Raw genomic sequence first — 14,447 nt, forward strand, 5'->3', positions numbered from 1 at the left:
GAGTTTTGGTCACACGAGGGTGACAAGTTGGATTAATATGTTGGATATTTTGTTTGATTGGTTATGATGTTTTTGGTTGGATGACGATTACTCGGATAGTCGAGTAAGACAACTCGTATCCTAACAATCGGGAAAGGGAATAGAAGACTCTTGACCACTTTCTTTTTCCATCCTTAATTATAGAAAGGATTTGATAATAATTAAGGTATTTTGAACGGAGGACGAATATTCGGATAATCGAGTAAGACAACTCGTATCCTAATAATCGGGAAAGAGAATAGAAGACTCTAGACCACTTTCTGTTTCATCTGAGTGATTATGAAAATAGGTTTGCGTATGGTTGACGTATTTTAGAATGAACGACAAGTACTTGAATGACTGAGTAAGATAACTCATATCCAAGCATTTGAGAAGGGGAATTGAAAACTCAAGACCATCTCTCCTTTCGTACAGTTTTGATTGATTTATTGATTTTGCGGAAAAATGACAATTGTTCGACTAATCGAGTAAGAGAACTCGCATTCAAACAGATGAGGAGAGAAGTTGAAAACTCAAAGTCATCTCCCTTTTCATTTAGATTATTATGAAAATAATTTGATTTAATCGGGTTTAGAAGTTTGTAACGAAATGACGAGTGTTTAACTGACCGAGTAAGAAAACCCGTATTCAAACAATCGAGGAGAGAAGTTGAAGACTCAAAGCCATCTCCTTTTTCATTTCATTATTATAAAAGTGTTTTGACTCGCTTGTGCTTAAGTGGATGGAAATGACGACTATTTGACTAACCGAGTAAGAGAACTCGTATTCAAATAATCGAGGAGAGGAATTGAAAACTCAAAGCCATCCCCCTTTTCATTTCCAAATGAAATGGTGTTTGATGTGATTAAGTATTTTAATTTAACTTTCGATGTCGGATCGAGGTTTTAAAATTTACATTCTTGTGAATGAATTGAATTTATTTAGTGAATAATTCATCTAACAGATTAAATAAAACCGTATAGGTCTCATTGTAAGAAAGTCCAAGAGTAAGCTATGGGAGGTTGATAGCGATGCTAGAAAGCAATCGACTTACAAAGGTGTTTAAAAAAAATGACTCGACATTTGAATCGAGAATTGTGTGATTTTTGAAATGGTTCGAAGTTGTTTTGAATCGATGATGAATTGGTTTGGAATAGAATTGAAAGTGATTATGAATTAATTGATGACATGAAATAGTTTTTTTGTTTGAAATAATGTGAAGTTGTGATAGTGGGAGAAATCGATCAATTTCTGTTTTAACAAAATTAATTTATTAAAAATTTGGTTAAATCGATTAATTGAATTAATTAAGATTAATTATCAAAATCATCTAATTAAATCAAATAATTAAGTTAATTAAAATTGATTAATCAAAATTAAACTAATTAAAATTTTTAATTAATTAATTAAATCAAAAAAAAGAAAGAAAAATGGGTAATAATGTCGATTTACTTGATTGAATTGAATCGGTGTGCTCGAACCGGTTTGTGCGAGATAACAATGATCAATGTTATTCGCGAACTCATAACACGGTGAAATAATCCTATTAATTTATTGAAATTTTGATGGTACAACGACATGGAATTGTCGAGTCCATTGGGAAAAAATCGATTAAAAGCGCATCGAAATGAACAACGGCAACTTGAATACTATATCTTGATTATTTAGTGACTACACCACAATATTCTAATGTAATCAATGTAGGAATATGACTACTGTAGAGTGTTAAAAACAAAACACTCTAATAACTTGAATATTAATATGAATACTATAATTACAACGTATCCAACTTCCAACAAGACAATGTAACTATTTTTAAAATCATTAATCACTATGAAATAGAAATGTATGGAATGAGTGGACAAGGACTAGTTAAATCTCACAACAAACATATATCAACCAAGCATTAATTAGATAAAAACTCAGCTCACAAGTCAACAAAAAAAAACAATGAAGAGGAAATTCGACACCATTCATAGCAATAACTTCCCCAGGATGTTGTCCAACAATCAACGCATATGCACGAAAATGCTAAGTAAAAAAAATTTAACTAATATTGTAGCAGCACTCAAGTATATTTACCAAGCTTACATGATATCATAACAAAATAAAAAATGTGATTTAAACCAAATAAACATCGCATCAAACTATAAATTCATGCTTTCAAATATACAAAGCACAGCAGTGGCAGGTAAGCGATACACACAAATGGAATACAATAAGAAATAACCAAAAGGAACGAAATAATGCTATAGACAAAAATCACTTCAGTAAGTTCAGGTAATAAATAATGCTATAGACAACAATCACTTCAGCAAGTTCAAGTGATTACCGATGAGAGTGACGGAAGCTACCTCTGTTGAAGTGAAACTAATTTCTGAACTGAACGGATTGGATTGACGGCGGAGATGGTGGTGGTGTCGGTGGGTGATGACGTCGCCGGAAGAAAAAAAAACCGCAGGAATTTGGATCGGATTTGGTTGTTGGTTTATGGAGTTTCACCGGAGCTTTGTTAGGAGGTGGAAAGCGGTGGTGAATGGAGGTTATCGAAGAGATTAGACTGAAATCATTGGATTTGTTGGGTTAGTTTGTGGGTTTGCTAGATAGAGGTAAGGGATCGTTAATGGTGGTTGAGATTTGATGAGGATAATGGTGTCATCCCCTATGGAAGGAGAAAATGTCCTCCTTTTTATTTGTGCGTTGGCCTCTTCTTCTTTCTTCTTGACGAGAGAGAAGGCTACTCTAGGGGATCTAGTCACCTCTTTCTTTTTTATCTTATTTTTTAGTTTTTTAAGAGAGTCATTGAGGAGTGAGATAGGTGAGTGATTTTGTGTGTGGCTCTAGGTAGCAGGGAAAGTGATTTTGTGTGTGGCTCTAGGTAGCAGGGAAAGAGAGTTTATGTCTGTGAGTGGAGAGAAAACCTGTTGAGAGAAGAGAGGAGTTGAATATGCTGTCAACTTAAAAAAAAGGAGAATCCAATGTTATCTTATTCTAATATTATTATTTTAAAAATTATTATTGTTATTTATTCTTAACTAAAAATATGATTATCACAAATAAAAATTCTAATTATTTAGTTTGATATTTTGAATAAAGAAAATAAAATGATCTGATTAAAAATAGAAATTGGATATAAATTTATTCGAAAAATTAAATCAGACACATTAAAATAATCAGCACAAAATATACTTATTGAAAAAATACAGCGTTTCTTCAAACTATGAAATAAATTTGCACCGGTTAAAAGGCTCAGGCGGGTCAAAACGCAACCGAAACAGCCGCTGAAAAATACCACGAGCACACCAGGTTAAACTACGTGAACTGTAGATTAATAATACTGGTGTCTGTAATTTTAATTTTGAAACTTTTTACCCGCTGATTTGCACCTTCTTGAGAAACAATTTAACCGATTTGTCTGTATCCTCAATAGATTTATCCTGCCTGATATTTTAAGTATTATTTATGATGGAATGCATGTCATGCTGTGCATATGATACAAATTAAAAATGAAATCGATTTTACAAAAATTTAAATATGCCCGGACAAAATTGGGGTATGACAATACTGAGTGAAGAATCTGCGACTTAACATGTCTTATATGATACAGAAAGGTAGTAAAGACCTTGAGACTCACATCTGACGCCAATCGTCCGTCCTAAACGCCAGTCTTGTAGGGTAAAATTATCTTTAGTGAAGGTGACAATACAATCAAGAGAACAAGTTAAAAGGTTGACTCAAACTAAATTACACGGACAATTCGATACATAGAGAACAAAAGTAACAAAGAGAGAAGGTAGAACTTGAACTGTACCAATCCCTTCAGATCGGGTTTGAGAACCATTTGTAGAAGTTATAATAGCTAAAAAATCAGAGGGAAGAGAAAAGACCTTTATTACTGGTAACATGATCAGACACTCCAGAATCAAGGATCCAAGGGCCAAGAAAAGATGATTGAGAGAGACAAATAAATGAATTACAAGTGTGTGCAACTGAACAAGTAGAACCAAGAGTTCTGATTATTGTGACACCACCTGATGAAATCATCGTAGCTTGGCATAAAACTCTGAGGAGTTAGTGAGGTCTGAAGAATGTTCGAATGATCAATTTGAGCCGCATTCACCTGGAGTTGAGGTTTGCCATGCAGTTTCTAACAAGGGTCAGTAGTACTATTGACTCCTGCTGGAAATTCCATCGGAACCAGGATAAAACCGAGTGGTGCGGTGAAAACGACGATCTAATTGAAAGCTAGACGCGTCGTCATGCACGGAGGATGGCGGCATCGCATGAGACCCACACGCGGAGGACGAAGCGACGCGTGTGGGTGCTTAAGGCGGCAGTTGGCAGCGATTTTCTGGGGATGGGCCTGATCGGAGAAGATGCTTCTGTCAGTGGTGCTGGTATGCTAGAAAGTCGCCAGAATCTGTGGCGCCATGGCGGCGGTGAGCGGAAAATGAATGCCTAAATGTGTTGTTGGAAGGCAAACTGGAGCTGGGTCACTCTTTGTCAAGATTTTTTTCTCACTAGAAGACAACAAATGAATCGAGTAATGCACAGTTGAAAGCTGCCTCTCAATAGACTCTAGATACCATGTTGAAAAGAGAGAATAAGAAACAGTTGAATAAAACCGTGTGTCAGAATAACACTACGCCCTGACTTTATGGAATGGAAGAAGGGGTGGGCAGACAGAACGGTCATGCTTAGATGAGTTATTAACCCGCACCCGATTCTAGAACCAGATCTCCTGGATTAGCCAGTACCACGGGAAGATTGGCTTGTTCAAGGCAAGGCTCGACGTAGTTGAGTTGTTATGGAGAATCTCCTATCTAAGATTGAGGCTAAGCTCCTGTTCTTGATCTTTAACCCATTTAAGGTTAGCTTTGGTATTTAGCCATTGAGGAGAGAGGGGTACATTAGAATTTTCGGTTTAGTGAGAATAGCTCTAGTCTGAGAGCTTAAGCGAAAAGTTAAGACTATGGGCAGGCAAGTTTAGGAAAAACTCAATACAACATTAGGAAGTGCAGTAGTTAGCGGGCTCCTTTCACTTTTATGTTGATGGATAGGCGGACTTCACTCCCATTGATAGCATGGGATATGATCACAAGAGCTGATTCAATCGGGTTTACATCATCGGGTATGATCACTACTAGCAATCCAGTTAGTTAGGTCTCTCTTATACAGTCTTAGAGAATATCTAATCTGATCAGATAACAGAATTCAATTAAATCCGTTGAACTGTTCTCTTAGAGAAGTTCATATTCATCTATCCCGCTGACTGGCTTATAGATTAGAGGTTGACTCAGGAGCTTCCTAGTATAATGTCTACTAGGATAGATTACTCATATAGCGCGTCTTCCTATAACGAGCTTTACAGAAGTTGTATTATAGCGAAATATATAGCTCATTATATTAAATACACAAAGAATATGCTAATGTATATTCTATTCTAGATAACATAAGGAATATTCTATATATATACAAATATCAACACATCTCGTACAAAGGATTAGACCCAAAAATGGTGCATAAGCAGAAGTAATGACACGAGCTGTACCCAAGTTCAAAGCACGGCTGTTAAACAGAAATTCTTAATGCTCCTTCATTACCAATTCCCAATAATTTCCACTTATGTGCCGGAGTTTTGTTTAGAAGTGCACGATTTCACTACCAAACATTTAATTTACTTTTGAAATCCTCAATCTAGAAACCAATGAGACTTTTTTCATCCGTGTCTCTCACCATCCTTGCTATACAATTGTATGATCCTTTTTTAACTTCATAACCAACTTTAAATTCACGACTATAATGAAACTTGGGAGTTAAAGTAATAGCCTGCACCATGCATGCAAAGGCCTATGCTGTTAGTCCTCACATCTTTGATCAAGGATTTCTTAGAGGGGTGGGCATGTAGTTAAGAAAGAAAAAAAATTAGTATCCAAAAAATTATAAAACCAAACATAGAGAAAACAAGCACCTTTTGTTATTATCTTCTTATAACATTTGCATTTAATTTTTCTGTCATTACAATCAATTGAGACACCATGCTTCCTTACCACATTACTCTTCATTTCTTTAGCATTTTAATTCACTCTGGTCGTAGACGATTCACTTCCATTACCGCACCTTCAACATTTCCACCAGCCCTAGGCACACCAGAACTTGAAGACTATTTCCATTTCCTAAATTAACAACGCTCAAGCCACAGAGGTCTAATTCTGCTGAGATTAGAGAAACTAGAGACTCCTTTGCAGCTTTCACAATAAAGGCTTGCAATGTTTGCTTCATTTTCTCAATTCATCCAGGCACGAGATTGGTTTTATATCCTTAACCGGTTTTATTTCTCTAACACATCTCCTCACACAATAATCCTGAGCTTGAATTATGGATATTGCATGGACTATTTTATCATGTATTGGAATTTAACTTACATATGAAGAATGAATTTTTAGTTTTGACCTCTTTGTCATATAGATAATAGAGCACTGATACAATTTCTAGGTCATCTATTCTAAATGCTTGGACTTAGGCAGAAGCTTATAACTGTTTTATATTTCTTACAATTGGTGTAAAATGTGCATTTGCCAAAATTTTCAGTACAATTGATTGATCTTTATTTGGAGAAAAATATCATTTTGTACTAACCTAGATATATTTTCTGCTCCAGGATATGTTGAATTTTAGAGCTACACTTCCTATTGCCACACTTAAGGGTGATATATTGCAAATGCTAAAGGAAAATGATGTTCTTGTTGTTTGTGGGGAAACAGGCTCTGGAAAAACAACTCAGGTGACATTTCAGTTGTAGCTTGTGATTTCTTGAGACTTATCATATCAAAATTTCATGTTCCTAGTCAATTGCATTCTTCTTGCTTTAGGAATTTGAGTAAAGTTGATTATAGATGCCAAACTCCCCCTTGGAATCAGAGTGTCGGCATAATCTTTTAAGACTGACTTTACTGTAGGTTCCACAATTCATATTGGATGAGATGATTGAGTCAGGACATGGTGGACAGTGTAATATTATTTGCACTCAACCAAGGAGAATAGCGGTAGGTACTAAATCTTCTGCTTGCATATTTTGCTGATGTATATTTAATGCAATTATAAGCTGTATATTGGAGTTGTCGTTGTTGAAAGTGAGATTAAGATCTATATGTTTATTGTAGAGGATAGACTTATCATATCATATCTTATAAATAGGTATATCGTATCATATATTTAAATAGGAATACCATATTATATCTTGTAAATAGAGATATAATACTTTATAATTATCTTTTTCACTGCAAAGTATGCCAAATTCCCAAAGAACTGGATCTACCCAACCATACTCTTGGAATCTGCTTGAGACCATACAGAGCTTTTTGCAACCTATATACAGAGCCTTGAGACTCCTTCTAAGCTATGAACCCATGCACTCGCTCCATATGAATTTCTTTAGCTTAATCACCATCCAAGGATGCATTTTGGATGTCGGCTAAGTACACAACTTGGGATAATGTGTCACCATAATCCATTACAAATATCTTAGCATAGCCTTAATTTACAAATCAAGCTTTCACGAGACCAATCTGACCATTAGAGCCTACCTTGATCGCGAATATCCATTGACAACCAACAATAGATTTCATTGGCAGGGAGGGCACAAGAATTCATGTCTCGTAAGAATGTAGAGCTATCATCTCATCAATCTTTACCTGCCGTCACCCTAAATGATAGTGTTTTCAATGACAAGTGACGAATTCAGGTTGAGGGATTAGGACATGAGATCAGGCATCGGTCTATTCAGTGACAACTTTCTCCATTAGAGCAAGATGACAACTAAATGAATATGTAAGAAGAGGAGGAACCATAGAAATGGAGGAATCCGGTGTATCTGATTGGTAACACATGACTAAAGGGAAAAGAAGACTTAGAATTTGAGTTGCTACAAAATTGACTGGTAAGGTGAGGGTTACTCCCACTTATAAATATATGGCCAAACCATATATTGTATGATGTAGACTCTTAGCACCCCCCCCTCACACCCAATATTATTGGGCTTGGTGCATGGATATAAACAGGTGGCCAAGATCTTGAAAGAGACTCTGTTACCATTTTAGAATTTGGGTTGAGCCTAACTCATCCCTATAAAATCGACTTTAAAGTGAGGAACACCCTCACTTATAAACATATGTCCATGCCATATATTGTCTAATTTGAGACTCTTACCATAACCAACCATAACCAACTGGACATATTAATTAGCTATGTATTTTGTATTTAAATAGGATAAAAATCCCATTAAAAGGAGATTTGATTAGCTGAATAATTTATATTTAAGAGCCATTGACCCTTAATTATAGAATTGACATTGGGCGCAATGAAGAGTATTTATTAGGAATTTCCTTTTCTAATTTCACCGTATTCTATTTAAGAGCACTTGCTCCTCCATCAATAATATAAGCGCTCCAAAATCCATTGGAGACTCTGAAAAGCTTCCCACCTAACAAAATTGAGAATGTCTGAACCAATTAATACCCTTGCCTCAAATACTGGCTCTGTTGAGTTGCAAAATGTTCAACCAAGCCTTTGTATCAATGGAAAAAATGACCTCAAATGGTTTCATTTTGTCCACACCTTTTTAAAAGGAATCAAGAGTTAATCCCTCCGACCCAAATTATCACATGTCTTGCGTATTTCACACGAGTTAAGAAACCTAATTAATTTTGTATGGAAAAGACAGATTATGTATGACTTTACAATAACACCCTTCATTAATTACCTAAGAAAGAGAAATTAAAAGAGTTGAAAAAATGAATAGTAATAAATACTAAAGGGTATATTAGGAAAAAAATTATTAATGCTGTATTGATATTGTAAAGTGATTTATAATTTAAGACAATTTTTTTTTTGCAAAGTGTCTTATAATTTGGACTTTCTCGCATGTTTTTTTTTTGTTTTTTTTTTCTCTTTCTCAACATTACTTTTAATTTAAATTTTGTGCTTTCATGTTTTATCTTTCTTTTCCACATGTTAGATTGTACTTGCTTAAATTTTCATTCAAAGCATATTATGAAGTTGAGATTTCCAAGCTTATTATTTGTTGTTTATGTTTTAGGCTATTTCCGTGGCTGAAAGGGTAGCTGATGAGCGGTGTGAACCTTCACCAGGTTCCGATGGCTCCTTGATTGGTTATCAAGTCCGTCTTGATAGTGCCAGGTGTTCACTTGTCCCTCAACATTTTGTTTTGAAATGGTTGATTTAATAAAAAAATCGCTTATGACCCAAAATGATGGATTCAATTAAAAAGTTGCTTATTGACCCAAATCTTCCAAGCATAAAGCTCTAGATACCATAACAGTGTTTTTGAAAATGCTAATTAAAGAATTCTGTTAGTTCTCTGTGTTCATACTTAGATCACACTACTTGTATTTATAATGGTGTTACAACTTACACTAAATACATTGAATGCCTAATGAATTATCACAAACCTAGAAACTTGTATGACATAAATTCCAACAATCAATCTAGAATATCTTCATGTTTACTTAATTCTAACACTTCTCAAACTGGAGCATACATGTCATATGCACCAAATTTGTTCCAAATAGATTCAACCCGAGGTCCTCTAAGGAATTTAGTAAATATGTCATCTAATTGATCATGTTAACCAACAAAATTAATTATAATTTCTCCTGAAAGAACCTTATCTCTTACAAAATGATAGTTGATCTCAATGTGCTAAGTTCTTTCATGAAAAATCGGGTTGAAGGCGATATGTAGTGCTGTTTGGTTGTCAAAAAATAGTTTCATTGCCTTGACGTCTCCTAATTTGAGCTGGCATAGTAATTGTTTTAACCACATGAGTTCACAAGTTGTTGTTGCCATATCACGCTATTCTGTTTCTGCACAAGATCTCACAACTATGTTCAGTTTCTTGCTCCGCCATGAGATCAAATTCCCTCTAATGAGAATACAATACCCTGAAGTGGACCTAAGTGGACCTTCTATCAGCCGATGAACTTGCCCAATTAGCATCAGAATAGCCCACGACTTGGCGTTACACATATTTTCATAAAATAATCCTTTACCTGGCGCACTCTTTATACATTTAAGAATGTGAATCACTGTGTTTCAATGGTCATCACATGGAGTATTTAGAAATTGGCTAACCACATTGTCAGTAAAAATAATGTTTGGTTTGGTCATTGTGAGGTAATTAAGTTTTTCAACTATACACCTATATATACCAAGGTCTTTCAGTGACTCTAGTAGTTTGATGTTAGAATGCATAGGAGTGTCACTAGGTTTGTAGTCAAGCAAGCATGCTTCTTCAAGTATATCAAGAGGATATTTTCTCCAAGTAAAAACCACACCAGTCTTGGATTGAGCAACTTCAATTCCCAAAAAATATTTTAATGGTCCCTAATCTTTATTCTAGAGGTGTAGAGATAAATGTTGTTTCAACCGCTGGAGTCAGCGTTATCATTACCGGTGAGACTGATGCTATTGACATAGACCAGCAGGTAGAAGCAAGTGGTTGGTGAAGAATGCAAAAAGAAGACTGAGTAATCAGGCTCCAATCTAAGTCATGCCATACTCTTGTAGCATAGTGCTAAACTTCCCTAATCAATCACGGGGAAGGTATTTCGAGGAGCCATATAGAATTATGTAAATTGTGTGTCTATGCTTAGATCACACTACCTGTATTTATAATGGTGTTACAAAAATACATTTAATGCCTAATGAATAACCACCATTCTGGGTAGTTGTACACTCTAAGAATACTAACAATCAATCTAGAATATCTAAATGTTTACTTAATCTAACACTAACACAGAGTACTTGCAATACTGTGGGAGATAGAAGAGATGAGAAAGAGTATTATTGCTTACTCTTATCAACTTTCAACTGTCATTAATCAAATATGTTTATGCTACTAAATATTTTTATTTTTAAGATTTTAAGGTTGTTTAACAATGCACTTGCAGTACCTTGATCCTTTTGTATAGAAAATTATTAATTACTGACATGAAGAAAGTATTCTGTAATGGAATGCTAGTTACATTGTATTTTTCCTCTCCAATATGTGCAAATGCCATGGGTTTTGTCTTTTTGTTATATTGTATAAATATTAGTTTATTGACTGCTTATTTTCATGCCAGGAATGAGAAAACAAGGCTTCTGTTCTGTACAACAGGCATCCTTCTGAGAAAATTGATGGTACATTGTTTTTTTTGAAAAGTTTAATAGGTTAATGCACAAAGTATTCAATGAGAAAAAACTTAAAAAACATTCAACGATCCAAGAAAAGCATAGAAAACAAAGAAAAGATATGAGACCCTAATTTCTGTTATTACAAAAAAATACTCGATCTGTATTTCAACCGATAATTCTTATTTATATGCTGATGCAATGGAAGATTAATCCATACTTAGTTATGGGAGGATAATTTACCTCAACTAACTACATTGCTTTAATGGTAAATGGAATGCTAATTACAAATGAAAGGTACACAAATAATAGGAGTAAAATACTCACATCCCCTCACTAGCTCAAAGTGGCTGAGCAACCAAAGGAAGTATTAAGTTAGTATCAAATCATCATCAATAATATTACACATTATTGTATAAATTCTTTATTATTTCTCTTCTCCTTTTATCTAAAACTTATAACTACAACTTGGTATCTAGAGCATGGTTTGATACTCCGTCACCTGTTTAGCTACTACACTGTTGCCAAGTTCCACTAAGTATGAAGGAACTCTAATATTGTCAGCTATACAAACAGAATATTACTGCCACTGTTCTCTCCTTTGTTGATTTCCTCTTTCCGGGAGTGACATCTTCCATCTGTGGCCACAGCGCAGCAGCCAGCCAGCAAGAAATCTTTTTCAATAAGTTCCCCCTGCAAAACCCTGCCATCTGGAGTGCCTCCAACCGATCTACGTTCTTCCAAAGTTTCAGCTCCAATGGCCTTGATACAAGCTTACATGTGTCGTCTCCTTCCACCTCATTTTTGTGAAGGCTCCACCACCACCACCACTGTGCACAGCGTCATGTGAAGCCGTCGTCCTGTCTGATCTGTTCACCGATGTGATCACTGACACTTCCTTGTCACATCTGTCAAGACACTACTATTTTGATGTTTGGTTGCTAGCTGTTTTGCATATACAACACTTTTCGGTTGGCACGGCGTCACGTGAAGCTGTCGTCCTGTTCAATCTGTTCACCAATGTGATCACTGACACTTCCTTGCCACATATGTCCAGACACTGCTATTTTGAAGTTTGGTTGCTAGCTGTTTTGCAAATACAATGCTTTTCGGAGATGAATTTCTTTCCCTTGTGTGCCTTCACCATGGTTCCTTGGCCCTCTTATCCCCTATTTCTGCTTGTCAGTGTGTCCTAGATCTGTTCGGTTGTTTCTTGTCGAGTCTTCTTCATTCACTCTGATTTTGGATTGTTTTATGCTTACATTTTTAGTTTGTTTGAGTATTGTTTGTTCAGTCTCTAGGTTGCTACCGCAAAATTCTTTTTAGTCCGCTTTTGAGCATCTTTGTGGTTTGTTATAGCTTGTCTCAAGCCAAATGACTATGTGTTTGTTTAACTGCTAGTTCTAAGTTGTTAGTTGGTTTTCTTATCCGAGTTACTCTTATCTGCTTACTTTCTGCTTTGTCTGAACTTACCTCTAATGGTCTCAAGTCTCAACACATTGTCAATAGTCTAAGTTAGTCCCTTTGCCAAACCAATGTCATAGATGAGTTACAGCACCAGTCATTGATAAACTGACCATACAAGATAAACTAAGATATTGTAATGTGAAATAAACATATGATATTTTCTCAAGTGCTAACAGGGTTATACAGGAAGTATTCATGAGCAGAAACTCAAAATCTTCATTGGTTAAAGAAAATAGAGAGAAAAACACGAGCCTCTAATTTCTGTTATAACACTCAAACTGTAGTATTAAAGCACTTAGTATGAGTTTCAGCAGACCACTCTCGTTTATAGAGTGAACCAGATGCTGATGCAGTGGAAGATTAATCAAGAGTTAGTTCTAGGAGAAACTAGCCTCAACTAACTACATTGCTTAAATGATAAATGAAATGAAATTATACTGTCCGATCTCCTATTGGCTTATGGCGGGTGAGCAACCAGAGGGTGCTCAAGAATATTGAGATTGGTTTGAAGATGAAAGAATTGGGCTGTCGGCATGGGATTTTTTTGTAAATCAGCCCATTCATCTTCAGCTGGTACATGAAGAACCTTGAGTTGCTTGGCCAGAAGTCTTGACCTTCTTTGAGCATCAAACTCAGGTGGTTGCTCTATATATATCTCCTGAATCACGTTTCTGTTGAAAATTATATTTCTCATGTCGAATTGGAATAATTGGCATTAATTTATAGTTGACAATGACATGGATAGAAAAACTTTAGTCGAAGTCATATTTACAAGCGAAAAAGTAACTCCATTGTTCTACCCGAAAATCGAGTAAAACCTCGCCCACAAGTTGGGACTTAAAGTGATCTACAATATACAGGTCCTACATTGATAGCAAAAAACATCAACATCCCACAGAATAATGTAACACACTTAACAATTCCTTCTTCTAGTTACAAGCTCTCTCTATACTTCTGAATCTGATCCTATTGTGCTAGAAACATGGCTCAAATTTTCTACTAACAAATTCAATAAGAGCATCATTCTCTAGGCAATTCTTCCATGACCACATCCAACTGTTCTTGTGCAGAAACTAGTCAGCAATAGAAAACTGTAAATCAACCTATGTGACATTTCTGACGTTGACCTTTCCTCCAATTTAGTATAATACAATTATGTGAGCAAGTGCCTAAATTCACCTGTAACCTGTTTGTAAATGGTACTGACATTGGATCTGCTCTCAGAGTGTCTGTTCACTTGTATTACCAATAACTTGTGTGAGACCATTGCTTGAAGAAGATTATTGCGGCCAAAACATAAGAGGTTGGTCTTGCTGCTCCCAAAACACAAAGTGCTTGGTTAACCTCGCTTTAACTTCTATCTTTATCAGAGAGAAAACATGAAGGTATAATCGGTTTCAATAGGTAGTGATGGGGCTTGTGGCCTTTGATAGTAGACTCTATTTTCTATTCCTACTGTAACTTCTTTTTGTCAAGTTTCTCCATTATGGAATGAGAGAATGTGGTTGAAGCTGCAACTGGATAGCAGAGATCAAAAAATTACTGCAGCTTGCAGTGACTGATTAGCACAGTTCTCGTTCTGTGGATCTGAATTTGTAATATTTTATGGTGCTGGAAAGATTTTTTCGAGCATTGGAACAGTGTGCGTCACTGCTTGATATGACACCTCCGGTTGTAATTACAACTCAGGGTTTATGGAAGAGCCATGAGAGAAGATCAGAGCCCTAAATCTCTGATATCATCTTAGTAGTCGAGAGATCAGTGAACAT

General features: G+C 35.7%; 1 protein-coding gene across 3 annotated transcripts in view; it reads left to right on the forward strand.

Annotated features, from left to right (window-relative positions):
- The window catches only part of LOC127138235 (DExH-box ATP-dependent RNA helicase DExH7, chloroplastic), a 48,454-nt gene that overhangs the window by 11,646 nt on the left and 22,361 nt on the right, over positions 1 to 14,447 (forward strand). For all 3 annotated transcript variants that reach the window (XR_007808736.1, XM_051064631.1, XM_051064630.1), the window contains exons 11-14: positions 6,680 to 6,802; positions 6,978 to 7,064; positions 9,116 to 9,216; positions 11,163 to 11,220. Coding sequence is in view for 2 of the 3 variants with exons in the window: in XM_051064631.1 (XP_050920588.1) it covers positions 6,680 to 6,802; positions 6,978 to 7,064; positions 9,116 to 9,216; positions 11,163 to 11,220 (369 nt within the window). In the remaining variant the exon portion in view is untranslated. The remainder of the gene's footprint in view (positions 1 to 6,679; positions 6,803 to 6,977; positions 7,065 to 9,115; positions 9,217 to 11,162; positions 11,221 to 14,447) is intronic.

The sequence above is a fragment of the Lathyrus oleraceus genome, chromosome 4, assembly GCF_024323335.1.
Source record: "Lathyrus oleraceus cultivar Zhongwan6 chromosome 4, CAAS_Psat_ZW6_1.0, whole genome shotgun sequence".
Taxonomy (NCBI): Eukaryota; Viridiplantae; Streptophyta; class Magnoliopsida; order Fabales; family Fabaceae; genus Lathyrus; species Lathyrus oleraceus.